This window comes from Tubulanus polymorphus, chromosome 2 (genome assembly GCF_964204645.1).
Source record: "Tubulanus polymorphus chromosome 2, tnTubPoly1.2, whole genome shotgun sequence".
Lineage (NCBI taxonomy): Eukaryota > Metazoa > Nemertea > Palaeonemertea > Tubulaniformes > Tubulanidae > Tubulanus > Tubulanus polymorphus.
In genome coordinates this window covers 12,839,169-12,856,185 of record NC_134026.1, presented here as the reverse complement: position 1 = coordinate 12,856,185, position 17,017 = coordinate 12,839,169, and the positions used below count along the sequence as shown (strand labels likewise).

The 17,017-nt window shown below is 36.9% G+C and overlaps 1 protein-coding gene across 1 annotated transcript in view; it reads right to left on the bottom strand.

Moving 5' to 3' along the window:
* LOC141898934 (cytosol aminopeptidase-like) overlaps positions 1-17,017 on the bottom strand; it is a 111,153-nt gene that overhangs the window by 36,220 nt on the left and 57,916 nt on the right. Inside the window, exon 8 of the mRNA XM_074785086.1 lies at positions 10,351-10,475. Within this exon, the coding sequence (XP_074641187.1) occupies positions 10,351-10,475 (125 nt within the window). The remainder of the gene's footprint in view (positions 1-10,350; positions 10,476-17,017) is intronic.

Below are 17,017 nucleotides of genomic sequence, written 5' to 3'. Positions count from 1 at the left end.
ATATAATAAGGAAATACTAAGCTATTTTACTTTTCAACGCCCCCTGGTGACTACATGGAGTAACAAATGACCTTGAAACCCACCACAATCATTGAACAAGTCATGAGCTACAACTTTTCAATTGATTGTGGTAACAAAATATGCATAGGTACAAATATAATATAGAAATACTAAGTTATTGCATGTTCAATGCCCCCTGGTGGCCATATATAAAAACTAATGAAAAAAACTAATGATCTCATAGAACACGTTATGAGCTACAACTTTCCAATTGATTGTGGTAACAAAATATGCTTAGGTATCAATATAATGTGGAAATACTTTTTTCCACCTACGAATGAGTACTGATGACACCAAGATGGCCGCCAACTGCATCATTAATGGCTGATCAAAAATACCTGTCTCAGGTATAAAAGAACTTCAAAGAATACCCATCACAAATTGCAAATATAGCTGCAAAGCAGAGATAACGGGTTTTCTGCACAGTCTTAGAATCCTGTTCAACGGTGGATTTCGACAAAGCATTTAATAAGGCACAACATCAGCCATTACTAAACAGGCTATTAGGAAACAGTATCAATGATAGGTCACTCAAATGGCTCAGCAGTTATCTCTGAACGAAAACTTGTAGCCCAAATCAACGGAACGCCTCATCTTGGAATAAGTCAGTCTTACTAGTGGAGTCACGCTAGGTAGTATCCTAAGTCGTCTTCTGTTAAATGTCCTGACAAATGACATACACAGTAATCCAAAATATACCAGACCAAGTAAATTTCCAAAACGACCTTAACACGCCGTTCGACCAAGAAACTTAATGTTCCGACAAGAAAATCTTGTTTCAATGAAAACAATTCTGTTCGATTGAACGAAATACTTAATACTTTTGGTTCGGAGAAAAAACTTTTTACAATGTACTTGTTCGAACGAAAAACTTAAGTGTTCTGACAAGAAAATTCTGTTCAAATTAAAACGATTCTGTTCGATTGAACGGTTGTTCGAACGAAAAACCTTTCGTTTGGAGAAAAAACTTTTTACAATATACTTGTTAGAACGAAAAACTTAATGTTCTGACAAGAAAATTCTGTTCAAATTAAAATGATTCTGTTTCGATCGAACGATTGTTCGAACGAAAAACCTTTCGATTGGACAAAAAAACTTTGTTCTAATGATTTTTTCAAATTGGTTCATTCGAACAGAATATTATTGGTTCGAACGAAATAAATTTTGTTCCGAGGAAAGAATTTTCAAGTGAAAGGTCTTTTGAACGAAAAAAAAAGATATTTCTGGGGCTCGGCAGTAACTTAAAGCCGGACGTAGGTCGGCCTTCAGACGCGATGCGATCCTCGCATTGCATCCAATGTTTCGGTGCAAGTCGGTTGCGATACGATTGTCAGCGACTGTGTGCGACTAGTTTCAGCCTGTTGCAAGAGCACGTAGGTCAGTTGTGACAGTCGTGTCGTGTCGCAGAAAGTAGAACACGTGCGACTCATTGTGACTGGCGTTGCTGACAGTCGCAACCCGTCGCAAGGGAGCGTAGGTCGATGAGTCGTTGCGACACAATCGTCGCTGACGGTCGCAGTGAATGGCATTGCAGTGAGTCACAAGCCTTTGCAAGGCCGACCTACGCCCGGCTTAAGTCATTAGGAATAATGAAATACCAGTTTCATTTATGATGAAAAAACTCAAATGAAAAGTCTGGCTTATAAAGCTGTCTGCTCAGAAGAAATTTTCAAAAAAATCTTCACTTTTGGCAATAAAACTGATAATTGTGATTGATCATTGCAAGTCAGAACCAGTTAATCACTAATTAACATGCATTTTAATAAATCTGATTCCTCCTTTACAGTGAACTTAGCATTAACCTAGTAGAGGCTACTAGCCTATGTAGGCCTATGTATATGCGTAGGCCTAACATCTGGACAGATTGGTCGTAGGCCTATTGAATAACAACCCTCCTAAATATCGTAAATTTTGTTTTGAGGGTTCAATCAAATGAGTCCGTTAATAAACGCAACAATTATACTGTGTTTGTTTGAGACAGTAAAGGTCAGTGCCGGTAGGCCTAAAGCCTTAAGGTCGCGTAAAACTCGATAAACACTTCAAGCGACACAGCGAACGATCTCCTTTCCCCCACAGCGAATGCTTACTCCAAATGTCAAGTATGAGTCCAGCATACGGATAGGAGTTTGTTATATACTTGTATTTAGTAAATACCTTGTGCATTTGACAATGATCGGTATGTACTGTAGGAAATATATGAGTATTGATGGTATTGATATAGAGGTCGAGGCCTGCGGCCAAATAAAGTAATATATACTTTTATTTTGATACCTCGTCGACACAACAGCTTTTCTCCGCTATATCTCTTCGGCGTGTTAGTTTAGACCTACAGTCCCCGGTACACTAACGATTTATCTTAGTAAATACACGGTTTGATCTGGTAAAGAAAAATAGGTATTGTTAAACTAACTGCTTGAAGCCCACGGCCAAATCACTGGTAGTAATAAATTAATTTGTACTCGATTTGATTCTCATGATGAGGTGAAACTCGCAGCTGATCCCCGGAACGACGATGTAGTGACACACGTCGATTCGTCGATGTTTACGGCTCGACAGTTTTTTTTAAAATCTAAAGTAGTAAATTTCCTGTGTATCGGTAATATGATTTGATGAGGAAAATGGGCTATTGTTAAAATTAGTTTTATTAACCGCGATTGAATGTGCAATCTTTGGGTAATAAATTTGTTAATTTATGGTTGAATTGATAATCGACGTGACAAGAAACATGCGTTAGATTTCGGAAAGACGACTTAGAAAAACATGTCGGCTCTTTGAATGGGGCTCAATTTTCGATGTTTACGGCCCGACAGTGCTTTTGTAACGATGATTCGTGAAAAAACATGCGATGTATTTGTAGATCTCAGTGAGCTGAACGATACCATACGGATTGTATCGACAACAGCGGCAAGGTAACAAAGCCTTTGTTCTTTTAGTGAAAATAGTGTGAGATAAAATAATAATAATAAGAAACACGCGAATCTCAACAGGGTTTTCTGTGATGTAACAGAAAACCCTAATAATCACGCGAATCTCAATAGGGTTTTCTGTGATGTAACAGAAAACCCTAATAAGAAACACGCGAATCTCAATAGGGTTTTCTGTGACGAAACAGAAAACCCTAAATATAGCTGCAAGCAGCGATAACGGGTTTATGCCTTTCTGGATAGAATGTCGTTCAGGGATGCGAGCAAAGATTTCACCCGAAATCAGTTGTTACATTCCTATTACGATTACGATTTTATTTACACTCCAACCATTTCCATGGTATATGGAGGAAAACTATTACACATGTATATACAAATATTTACAAAACAACACTGTAGTGATTAAAATTTAGAGAATGAAAACTTAACAAAATATATATACATCAACTATTTACAATACTATATGTACTATTGGAGGGATCTATATACATCTAAGCCGGTTATAATGAATTTAGCTAATTTGACCGCTGGGTTTTTCAGAATATCAAGGATATTAAAGGTATTCAAATTCAAATAGTTTTTCCGGGGTTCGTTCAGTAAGGTACAGTCAAACAGAAAATGGGATTCATCACCTAAAGTATTACAAGTGGGGCATATTCTATCGGCTCTGTCTAAATGGTTTGAAAATTTGTTCACAGGTATAATATAGGACCCGACCCTAAATTCAAATAAACTAGTTCCTAAGTCATCACCAAGTTCTATTATATACTTCTCTAACCTAATACCATTTTTATATTGCCTAAAGTTTGTGTATATCGGATTAGTATTTATGGCAGATACGGTTTCTTGAAGGTGCTGGTCACGGAGTATCTGTTTTATTCGTTTTGAAAAAGATTTACTGTAAGTCATGAATTGCTGCATCCAAATGCAGGACAAACCACAGTCATCAAAGGTTTTCTTTATATATGATAACCAAGGGCTCTTAAATTTATCCCTTAAAAATAAATTGAAAGATATTTTATAAAGTATTGAATTAAGTTTGGTTTGCTTTCCAGATACTGTTTTTACCCAAATGTTAACAATCCTGCGTCTAACATCTATATTCAAAGGATAACGTCCTAGCTCTGATAAAACTTGTAAGTTGCGAGAATATTTCGTCACTTTCATTAAGATTTTACAGAAGAAGCAATGAACATTTTCTAATTAATCAAGATTTTCGTATCCCCAGATCTCACACCCATACATGGCTATTGGTGCAACTCACATATCAAATAATTTAAACATAACATCTATGGACAATTTCAAACGTCTGCCTTTTTGAACGATCGAAAACATAGCTCTCATAGCTTTATCGTAAAAATACTTTTTTGCCTTAGCAAAGTTACCATTCCAAATAAATTTCACTCCGAGATAAACATAATCTTCAACTACCTCAAACTGTTGATCACCAAACATAAATTTCGAAATCATTTTTATCTGGGATTTACTTCGCGCAAATACGAGTACTTTAGTTTTCTCTGAATTTACAGTGAGACCATTAGCGGCACAATATTCAAATAAGGTTCTAAGTGTAGCTGAAGAGATTTCTCATCCTCAGCAAGAATAACTGTATCATCTGCGTATAGTATTATGAATAAATTCAGTAAAGTATCAATATCAGGGTCACGATTCAAATTTAGTTTTTCAATAAATGACAAAGTCGGTTTTCCACGATCAATGAAAAATTCTTCAATGTCGTTTAAGAATAACGAAAAGATGATAGGTGAGAGATTTTCGCCTTGTCTTAACCCTTTCGCTGCGTACACGCTTGCACCGCCCCCTACGTAAGGTATTTTCCGAAAAATTCGATTTTTTTCAAATTGTTTTTAACCCCGATTTTTCGCGTTTTTATCGAAGATTATGATGTTATTTAGTGAAAATCAGTAAAAAATCATACCAACAGCCTTTTCTGTAGGGGGGGGGCGTGTTGGGGGGGGGGTCAGGATGGGTTAGAAATTTTTTTTTTCAGTTTTTCACCCAAGTGCCTATCTCAGTCTTTGGTGATTGATGCTACGGTGTGGATGAAAGAAATTCAATTGATATGGGATATCCTTTTCCGCTGGTAGAGGTACGTAAGTGGGGAGCCATCTCAATCCCGCGCAAATTACCATGTGCTCAACAGGCTGACAGCACCAACTACTGACGCATTTTCGCCATCTGTTGTTTAGAAAGCTAACTATCTTGTCTTACATGCGTTTCCATACTGTTTGCTGTGTACGCGTTCGAGTTATAAATCAATAGGTGCATGACGTTTCTACAACGTCATACGCACAGCACGTGTCACTCATATGACGTTTCCAAAACGTCACACGTAGCGAAAGGGTTAAGCGTCTATCAGCTGCAAAGTATTGTGACATGCAACCATTAAATTTAACACATGATTTTATGGAATTATACATATTTTTGACCACATTGAAAAAGTTTCCATTAACACTGTTAGCAATTAAGTTTCGCCATAACGTTACCCTACAAATCGAGTCGAAAGCTTTCTTAAAATCAACAAAGGCGCAAAAAAGTCTTCTTCCCTGACAAAGATACAGCTCTACGATTGTTTTAAGCGTGTAAATATGATCAATGGTGGAATATTTCGAACTGAAGCCAGCCTGGGCTTCACTTATAATGTCATTCGTATCTAGGAATGTTGACAATCTTTGATTTAGGATACTTGTAAATAACTTACCACGACAGCTAACTAAGGTAATACCTCTATAATTATCAGGATAAGAGGGATCGCCATTCTTTTTGAAAATGGGTTTGATGACGCCTATAGACCACATCTCAGGAACATATCCTGTTATAAGAACTAAATTGAATAATTTTTGTAATATATCAACTAAAAATGGATATCATTTGTGATTCCATCAATGCCTGGGGCCTTATTGTTTTTGAGTAAAGAGATAGCCTTAATTACTTCATCACTGGTTATATCACTGTTCAAAATTTAATTGTCATAGACAGGAGGGTCACCCACGTCTGGGGGCTCATCACCGTCATCGGTTTCATTGTTAACATTATTCAAATCATTTAATCTCATAAAATGTTGAAGAAAAATATCGATATCTATATTAGCCTCATTATTTTTTGTTCCGCTCGCAGAGTTTAGCATCGACCAATACTTTTTTGGGTTATTAATTTCGCATTCTCTCAATTCCTTTCCGTTTTTTTGAAAGAGTCCCACCTAGGGGTCAACTCACAACATGGATATGTTGACCAACATGTGCTACTACGCGCAAAATACTAATGTGCCAGGTTTTGGGGGAAATAACATCGAGCAGAACGAAGCTACAGTGTTTTTACCATTCCCTAGTGACAGTTTAAGCGCATATTCGGTTATTATTAGTTCCGAAAAAAAGTCGACTAGATAAGAAAACCGAATTTGGCCCAAAGCACAAATTTGGCCTATAGGGTAAACTATGCAGGAGGGAAGGCCTCATAGTGTTACTATTAGTAGAGGAGTGAAAAGTCCGTCTGACAAGTCAAGCGATCAGTTGGGGACTACAATTCACATATGAAATTGACGTCCAATAACCATTATAAAAACATAATCACGAACGGTACCATCACTCCCCATTACTGACTGTCACTGGTCTCTGGCTAGCAAACATTCTTTATCGGTGCAGTGGGTAGGTATTTTCAACTTACTTTGTTCTTCTATGACATTACCATCGCCGCTGCGTCACGATGTGATGTACATATACAAGAAACCTCCAATTTGTAATGTATGTGATGTATAAACGGACTTTAGACCGGTTAATATCGACGATAACAAGGTATCACCGACGCTGACATTTTCTGACACTATCTAGTATGACCCACCTTTTGGACTGGACCAATTCAATTCAATTAAGAAAACGCGCACTGGTACAGTAAATAAATAAACCGCTGTTGATTTTTCGAAGTATTGATATCCACGAACAAAACTATACTATTATAGAATGTTTAAAAGGAACTGCTTTTAATAACAGTATGAATAAACTTACTTCACAAACAAGGAAGTACATTTTTAACTTGTGAATGGTCGAACCCCAGTTATTCACAGTAACCTGTGATTTGGATATTCTCGGAGCCTTCCTTCATTATTTATTAATGAAATGACGTCACAAACTTTCAGATTCGCGCCATGATTGATGATTGCTATTTCCACCGGTGTTATCTTTAAGTAACTTCAAGTTTAAAATAGGAAGCACAGTACATCCATAGAAACTACGCGCAGAAAGAGACTGTTATATTATTATCAGAGTTTAACATTACGTTTCAAAGGTGTTAGTAGTCAAAAGCTAATAGAAGATGATTTTTATGTGACGAAACTCAGTGGAAAATATGTTAAAATAATAATCAGCAGGAATCCAATAGAGTTTCTGCCGAGGCAGCAGAAACCCTAATAATCTCGTGAATCTCAATAGGGTTTTCTGTGATGTAACAGAAAACCCTAATGAAAAATGGCAAACCATTAGGAAGTTACAAGACTCAGAATTCAGGCCAAAAATTGAAATTTTTGGGCACAAAAAAGGTCACAGGACAGCCATCTTGACATGATCACAGAGCTACAAAATTCCTCTATGTTAGGAATGTTTCTCAATATATATCACATTTCTAATGAGTATAAGCTTGGAGTAATCATCAAAACTGAAGGGTGATCCTCGTCTCGAATCGACACGAAAATTGATAAAATACATGAATCGATTTTTTGATTGCTTGAATGTGTCAAATACTGTTGATAGTATTCATCAACGCAATAAGTATATTGCACCATTCACAAGAGAAAACCTGGACAGATTAGATGTAAGCATAATCTCGGAGTCAGTCGTGCATTCAGTTAATAAACTTGGTTGCTAAAGATTGCAAATTTTTTATTTCTCATTTTTTTCAGTGGTTGGAGAATAAATTCATACCATTCTTTGAAAATTGGGAAATTCAGTGCCTCCGAAAAGTCGATTTGCCAATCGGATTACGAAGAAGAATGTGTTTAAGTCGAGAAACACTTGAAGGACTGCGAATAACTGGTAAGTTTCATTGATGGATATCATATTATTTATTACATAAACAATTACACTGTATGTACATATACATAATACATTGTATGGTTTGAAATCAAAAACTATATGAAATGCTTTGTTACAGTCAAATCCGCTGTCAATTTGATTTATGAGCTTTTGAATGAAGATGGTGTACAGTACGTATTGACAGCAAAATTTAATCAGAGATATACTATAGCAAGCAACGTAGATGTGGAGGCTCAAATGATAACCCGTCCGTGAAAGAGTTTCAACAAAATGCAAGAAAACTGCTTGTTGCATGTTCCAAGACAATAAAAGGTTCTGCGAGAGGAAACTGCACAATCATTCAAGAAAATGGCGAATCAGTCATCAATTCAGCACCTATACCTAGACGAAGATCAACTCATTAAATGGTAAAAATTCAATGACACTCATTCTGAGTTTTTAATTTTTTCTTAAACATTTTTCTCGTTTTTTGGCAGTTTAACCATCTTTCTGTGACAGGTACATGTACGCGCGACTGAAAGCATGAAGTCGCACTGTAACCCAGCAGTCAACCACTTTAGCTAACAACGAATCTTTAATTGAATCACATTCTGTATTTGCCACTAGTAATGACCAGCTTGTTAGTATTGAATCGTCATTCAAAACTGTCTCTTCAACATTTGAACGCAAATCTTGACGAAGTCTCATAACATTATTTGTCTTTAAGATTGGATTAATAATGGTTTCTAACGTTTCAAAGAACCTGTATGCAGTCGCTGACATCTCGAATAAACCCCCCCTGTTCACAATTTCTGTCCATTTCTTGGTATATACCATGAAATTTTGTGTACTTGACACTCCCGGAGACACTTCCCATAACTTTAATAAGTTCGTAAATATATGTGCATGTTGATTTTTACATTTTCTGTAGTGATTAATCAGCTTGGCACATACATAACCACCCAAATAGTACACGACTTGCTTTTCAGTCTCTGTCAAGGTCAAATTACCTGCATTTATTTCCAGTGATTGTTTATCAGGATTTGTGTACCTTTTTTCAGAATTTCTTTAAGAAGATTTTCAAGAATTATCTGTATGAGAAAATGGTCACTACCCATGGAAGGAGTTTCTGATGCTGTTTTGAACCTTTGTATAAAATTCATGGCTGGTGCCAAAGTAGCTACTTCATGAAATTTCGAAAAGACTGCGATTTGTTTTTTTGGAAACTGTGTTTTATTGTCTCCCGCTGTCACAGCAATCCAAATTTTTTCCAAAAGTTCTGTTAACAAGTGTCTTTATAATTCGGGTTTTCAGTTAATTTTAAAACTGTGGTAGCATTTTCCAAAAGTTCCGAATTATTTATATCCGAGTTAAGAATATCCTTTACAGCATCACAAAATAGCTGAATTTTTTCCTGTTGGAGCTCACTCAATGAATATTTTGCCTTGTCTGAAAATGAAATAATATGATGTTAAAATATTATTATTATATATTATATAGAGCAATTAATTATTAATATTAAATTATTATTAATGCAAAAAATAATTATTTTAAATCACCATGCGGGAATACTTACTCTGAAAGTTCTGAGTTCTTTTTTTCGTTTCTTTACTGTTGGAACATTTGATTTCTTCTGAGATTTTACTTGAAGCTCTTTGACTTTGTCATCCTTTATCGAATTTGAGGAGTCTTTCAGAACAGTGTGTTCAGCAGCTTGCCCTACAAGAAAGAATAAAATATCTGTACTTACAAACGATTATTTCGTGAAGATGATTAGATCCAGATGGAGAGACACAAAATTGCAACGACCAACCTTTTTTGCAATTGGAACACAGAAAAACTCCGGCGTTCTCGTCCAATCGTTTTTTCAAATTCGGCACACATGGCATATGATACCAAACTGTGCTGCAAGCATGTGATTCGCACGCAATTATATCGTCCAATTCTTGAGACTTACATGAACAGTAAATTTCAAATAAATTCGAAATATCACTGTCTTCAGATTCGGAATTATTCTCAAAATCAGATTGACTAAACCCGTACGCTATGTTATCATTCGCCATTTTGTCCAGTGTTATTTACTAGTTGCTAAGCGCCGAGTTACGCCGAGTGCTGACGGAAATTGCCGAAGTGGAATCCCCGCCCACTGTGTAGCAGGTGCGCGATGATTGACTGCAACTATGATACGCTGCGCGAAATGAATAGGCGAGCTCTCTCCAGTCAAATGATTACTCCAAGGTATAAGTAACCATAATAGTGGACACACTTAGTTGTTTGGTGAGTGGTGCTACAGTACATGCAATAAGAATTGTTAACATGACATTGTTATGCTGCATTGTTCCTACCTTTTACATTAATGGGTACTTTCAATTTAGCTAATGAAAGAAATGCTCCAACAACACATGCTCCACCACCCATATCAGCTCGCATTTTATCCATGTCTTTACTCATTTTAAGAGATATACCACCGCTGAAAAGAGACCACCATAATTGTTAATAAAGGACCAATGGTCCAGTGGCTCGCCAAACTGGTGTGGGGAAGTTAAAAATCTGTCAAGTAGCCTACTGGTACGCAAAAATTCATTTTATTGACAATTAAACAAGAAAAAAATATATGAAAAGGACTCAATTTTGGTCAGTGTGAACTTTTGATGATAACTGACTACAGGAGAATGATATATTCCAATAATTGATTATGGGCCTTTTGTCAGAACAAATGTTCAAAATTCTAATACATCCCTTGAACGACCTGAAACAACTAAAACTATGAGTGACCCGCTAAGATACGGTACAAACTTGGTGAAGGCCTGGGTTTCATTGGAGGTTTTTCATTATCATATATGGACCAATCATTACAGAAGCTCTACAAGTTCTTCAAATTTGAGGCCAGTGCCGGTTACTGATGAAACAAAGTTTATCGATTGACATCGTTTTTAATAATTTCACGACATTGAACACGAGAGTATATTGCGATATTGCCTACGCGACTGTACACGACTGTTTTCAACGCGAACGCTCATCACTGTGCCGTAGTTAACAAACTAATACTCATAATCAAGCTCCAAAACGGATCGCTAATACTTCAGTTAATGATGATTAAACAAGTATTCCAGTCGTGTATATATCAGACTCATCTCTAAAAATCCGATGCTATCAGTAAATCAGCCGTGTGGCGAACACGTAAGTAAATTTCTGCATTTTAAAACCACATTTTCGTTAGATATCTTGATGCAATGTTACCTTATGCATGGAATATCAAAACTAGATGAATTATTGAACACATCGCACACATTAAATTGTTATACCATACGCCTTAAGTATCAGTATTTGCGCAAGAAATGATGAATATCAACCTATTCAATCGTATATCGTTCACGTGAACACCTGCTGATCTCTGCGACTAAGCCAATCATAGAGGAGTCTTTGCTTTCTGATTGGCTTTTTAAACAGATATTTTTGTGATCAGATTTTCGCGAAAAAGGTCATACAAATTTTGACAAGGCCCTCTTTCAAAATTCAGCTTCATAGGGGTTGGAGAATGGATAATGCTTTGATGAATGATTAGTAAGAATATATGCTCAGTTGCACAGTCAAAGAGCCTTTACTCTGGAAAACATGATATTTAAATTTGCTCCATTTGTATAGTAATAGGCTCAGCCTACCACTGGCCTAAAAACGTACTGCGATTTTACATATTTGGCTCAATGCCAACTTCAATATGGCTAACAAAGGTAAACCAAAAAGCCTCAGAATGCATGTAATAATCATAAGTTCTGGTTTAAGCCAAATCAAATCAAACTTTGGTTATTTCTCACTAAACTAACCTATTGCTAGAAAGTTGGGGGTCAATGGTGATATTTTAGAGGCTCCCCTGGTCAAGTTTAAGATCAATAAGTGCCTGGGTTCAGTTGCATAGTCCCGGCTAAGACTTGTTTTGGGCCCTCTCCCCAAAATATTTTGAAATTTCAAGGGGTTTTTGACGCATCTGAGGCCCATTTTCCAGCATTGACTAATGACAAAACAAGAGGACCATAGAGTCCATATGGTAGGAGAGAGTTTAGTAGTGAGTGGATGCATGAGATGTCATCAGTGAAAACAAATACATGTTTCCAGGGTTTCTGTGATGTTGTCTATTACCATTTAACGGACATTTCCCACAGCAAAAGTAGTCCTATTTTCCCGACATCCTGAAAAATTCTTTGAGGAATTGTGAAAATAAATTGATTATTTGTTCTATAAAGGTATTATTGCGTTTTTAGTTTAGTTTATTTCAATGTAACGATCTGGTTCAATAACAAAATAGTGTCAGCGCAGAGGCCATATCTAACTTCCCTACAAAGTATTGAGTAATTGCCCAATCCTTCCCATCCTATAATTTCCATAATGGTATATTCAACACGATAGCCAATGAAACTGCGAGAACGCCTAACTTTGAAATCCGCAGTTTCTTTGTAGATTCACACAGGCGAACAAGGTAAAGGCGCAGCCATCAGAACTCGCGAGCGCCAAAGGTGCGAAGCAATTTTAGGGGGGTTTGGGGCCTCCCCCAAGAAAATTTTAGAAATTAAAAGCATTCTCCGAGCACTTATAGCGATCTTGAACCCATGAACGACCTTTTATCTTTTGGAAGGTAATGGCTATTTCCAATGTGGCACATCCTCATTCTATAACAATCAGCATCTCATGCAATACGGGTCGACCCCTGAATTATTGCAGTTAAAATGCGCCGATGAATGCTCACTAAAAATCATCACACAGTGTACATCTTAAGGTGCTCACCACGTACGCGCGCGGCAACAGCAGTAGGCCTATATACATTACTACAGTTGCCACCCGCGTGTCTGTTCGCAACCGATCATTAACCCTTTCAATGCTGACTAATCATTACCCTATAGTCCTGGAGATAATTTGAAAATTTGAAAAATTCCACCCTAGTGTGTTGAATAATGGGAATACCACTATAGGGTGTCTACGCCGCGGCACAGTTTATTGTTATGAATATAATGTTACTATTATTTCACTATGTTTGACAGGTGCTAACATCATTAAATAGAGATAACAAGAGGCCCACGGGCCTTGTACCTTCATGACGCAGTAGAAGAAGAATGATTTAGTATTCAATGTTTTACAGAATGATTTACATTGTAACGATGTAACAAGTTTTAAAATAGTTAAGAGGTATAAGCTATGTGGCGACAATGTTCATTTTCTGTTAATATATCTTTACATGAAAAGACAAGCCCATTTTAGCTGCCCCAAAGATCACATTACATGAAAAAATGCATCAAGAATTGGTGTAGGCATCGTGCTGAAAAGAAATCCAAGAAGAATGGCAACCATGGTGGCCATACTTGAACTCAATTTTCAATAAAGAGTAGACATTTCACCTACCAAAATTCTTTCACCTAGTATCCTGGAAATGCATCAAGAATTGCAGGCGATTCCGTGCTAGAAATTCAAGATGGCTGACCTGGTGGCCATATTTGAAGGTCGATGACCTCCATATACATAAGGCATGGACAGCTTGACCCTGATCCTCACACCAAATTTTGTGGAAATCCATCAAGAATTGCGGGTTGCATCGGCAAACAAGAAATTCAAGATGGCCACCCCAATGGCAGCCATACTTGAACACCAATGACCTTTTTTTCCAATAGGGGTGGACATCTCGCCAGACCCAATCTTCAAGCTAATTTTCAAAAAGATTCATCGCAAATTACAGGCGAATAAGAATAACTATGTGGAATTCAATTCAATTCCAGAAGTCCTGGCTTAGGCCTATGCAATAGGAGGAGTCAATTAAGATTCAGCTTTTTGAAAAACCAGCACAGATGCCTATTCAAATCACATGTAATTAAAAAATTCAGCGCTTCTTAGTTCGATGTCCCTGTTTTCGTCGCGCATGTGGTTGAAATTATTGTTTACATCGAACGTCTTCAACACCTGATACAACCGCACCCACGTCTGTCAATCATCTTAATTGATTCATATACTAAAATGCTCCCTATGAAAAAACTATGCGGTGAATCAATCCGGAATTTTTCAGTAGAATGTCAGACAGTAGGTACCTTTTTTAACTCTTTCCTGCCCACTCCCGGTATGCACCGGGTTGATGTCAGCACTCATTCACCAGCAGCTGCGAGCCATACCTGGCACCGTACTAGCTAATAATCGTCAGAAAACCATCACACTAGGACGTGCTGCAAGGTCAAGGTCAGTCACCACGTAGGTCAATGATAACACGAAACACACCACGGTTTTGCAGGTTAAGAGCATCTCTCCACATAAATTAGAGGGACTGTAATGGACCATTTGTTGACACTAACCTTTAATAAACTTCATATGGATACAATCAAGATAATTCCACCCTGTAATTCCACTATTCAATGATACACGCGCAGCTTAAACATGGCGCCGCCATTCAATACGCTAGTCGTGATATATTGGTGCTCCATTATGAGTTCATCAAAAAATGAATCGCTTGTACATATATCATTCCTGGATAGTATAGGTGATATAGATAAGCCTAACAATTATCAGTCAGGTATTAAAGAACTTCTGTATATATTGCAGCTCTCGCATATTTGGGATAACTTTAGAGGAAATATTAACCTGGTAAAAGTGTCATTACAAAATCATTTTATAGCCTATTGGAAATCTGAAATTAACGACATTAATCACAGCAGATACATCTTCTATAACAAAATCAAAAAAGGCTTCTATCTGGAAAAATACTTAATATGTATTAAAAACTTTTCTATGAGATCATCTGTTTGCAAATTGAGGACTTCTTCGCATGGACTTATGATTGAAAAAGGGAGACATTTAGGTCTAGAGCCCAACGATCGTCTTTGTGCAAGTTGTCAATTAGTAGAAAATGAAGAACATTTCCTGTTTAGGTGCAATAAATTTTCCATTCAACGTGATATGTATATGATAAATATAAATAATCTTGAAGAATTGTCAGCTGTTTTTAATAACCAAATAAGTACTGGTAGTGATTTACTGAATGTGGCGAAATACACCAATCAATGTATTAAATAATTAATTAAACAGTAGTGTCATTTTAATACGACTCGTAATGTCAACATCTGATTGATAATGATAATGTAAATTGTTATTTGCGTTAACCTCATTTGAAAGTATTACGTCGGTTTTTCATTATGTATATAATCCATATTTTATCATGTTAAATGTGTTATATTGTAATCCTTTAATTCATGTATCATCAACAAACTTGTCTGTTTTTTATGATGAATAAATTGATTTGAATTGAATTGATGTATCTCTAAACAGCCCATCCCATTCGCTCATAGGACGATGCCCCCCAATCGAGGTCATTGCAATTTTATACACGAGAGCTAAGAATTTTCCTGCCAAAAACAGTTTTTCGTAGAATTTTAATTCAGTTGACCATGTCATCGACGGAGGTTCGCCATGTCTTCAATCGCATCGATTATACGTCGTTTAAGCCGAGAACCAATGAAACAAATGCTCACATAAAAAAACATACCGCGATTTTATATGAAATGGCTCAATGCCAACATCATATCGCTGACAAAGGTAAACCAAAAAGCGAAACTTCACACTCTGCATTAATAATATTAAAATATTCATTTGTTTGACAAATCTTCCTCTGAACTCCCACCAACAAGTTATAAGTGGCGACACGAAAATGACGTCATCGACTCACTACCATCTTATAACCTTCATGACGTAGTCATGTGTATGTGCAACAGTCTAAAAATGCACAGGGGCTTGTCACAATTTGATGGAAGATGGATGACACCAGTATCCCTATTCTTTTTTATATGGGGATACTGGTGTCATCCATCCTCCCATCAAATCATGACAAGCCCTTGTGTAAAAATTATTAGCGCTCAAGCGCACGTGGAGGCCTTATGAGTTGGTGAATGCTCGCTTACACTTCAATGTCAATTAAAACAATCGCAGGCTATCAAAATGAAACAATACCTATGGCAGATACGTGAAATAATTATATTCTCATCAGTTTCTTCTACTGAAGTTTCTTCTGGTTAAGAAATCGCAGAAAGTACAATTTTGATGGCATTCGCCCTTTAACCCTTTCAATACCACATAGTGTCTCCGCTGCTGTACCGGAGGAAATTTAAGGGTTTATAGGGGTATATTTGAGGCTTCATAGAATAGTTACCAAGGTATCTGACACAGAAAAATTATATAGCATGTTGTTGATAACTTTTAGGCCAACGAAGTATACATAAATTATGTGGGTATAAGTGAACTTGAGGTCAAGGTCACATACTCCAAGATGGCCGCCATGAAAAAAATTCACGAAAAAGTTTCAGATAAACTGCTCTGTTTCCCAGCAAAATGCAATGATCTATTCAATTCCAACTGAAATAGTATGCCATATATCCTTATTTTATGTAGTAAAAGAATAGAACAACTAAAAAATTTATTTTTCCACTCATTTACCCACTTTTCCACCGATAGGACGGAAGGCCGGATGTAAGGGGTTTCATTGGGGTATAATTTCAGGCCTCAGAAAATTGTTACCTATCTATTTGACACAGATACATTGTATACCATGGTGTTGATAACCTTTGGGCTTACATATAAGACAAATAGTTGGATATATGTGACCTTGAGGAGGGACAGTTTCTGGTTCTTCATTATTATTGGTGTCCGTTGCCATGACAACCGTATCAACAGGGTCTAAAAAAATTGTCACTGATTTCATTTTCATCATCAAAATTATTGCCGGCACTATAAACCTATTTTCTGACTAAGTCTGATCATCTGAACTGCTGCTGTCATATTCGTTACTTCGAGCTACTGAACCGTTTCATCCAGCCAAATTGTTTTTTTCCTGGCTGTTGCCATCTTGGATTCTATGCAGATGCACCAGCTGATACTGATAGATATGCCTTTCTAGAAGAAGGGTTAAGCGATACCGTATCACATACGGTACGGGTATCCTAGCTTGCCAATTTGTACCGTATGCCATACGGTTGTGGTATTGTAAGGGTT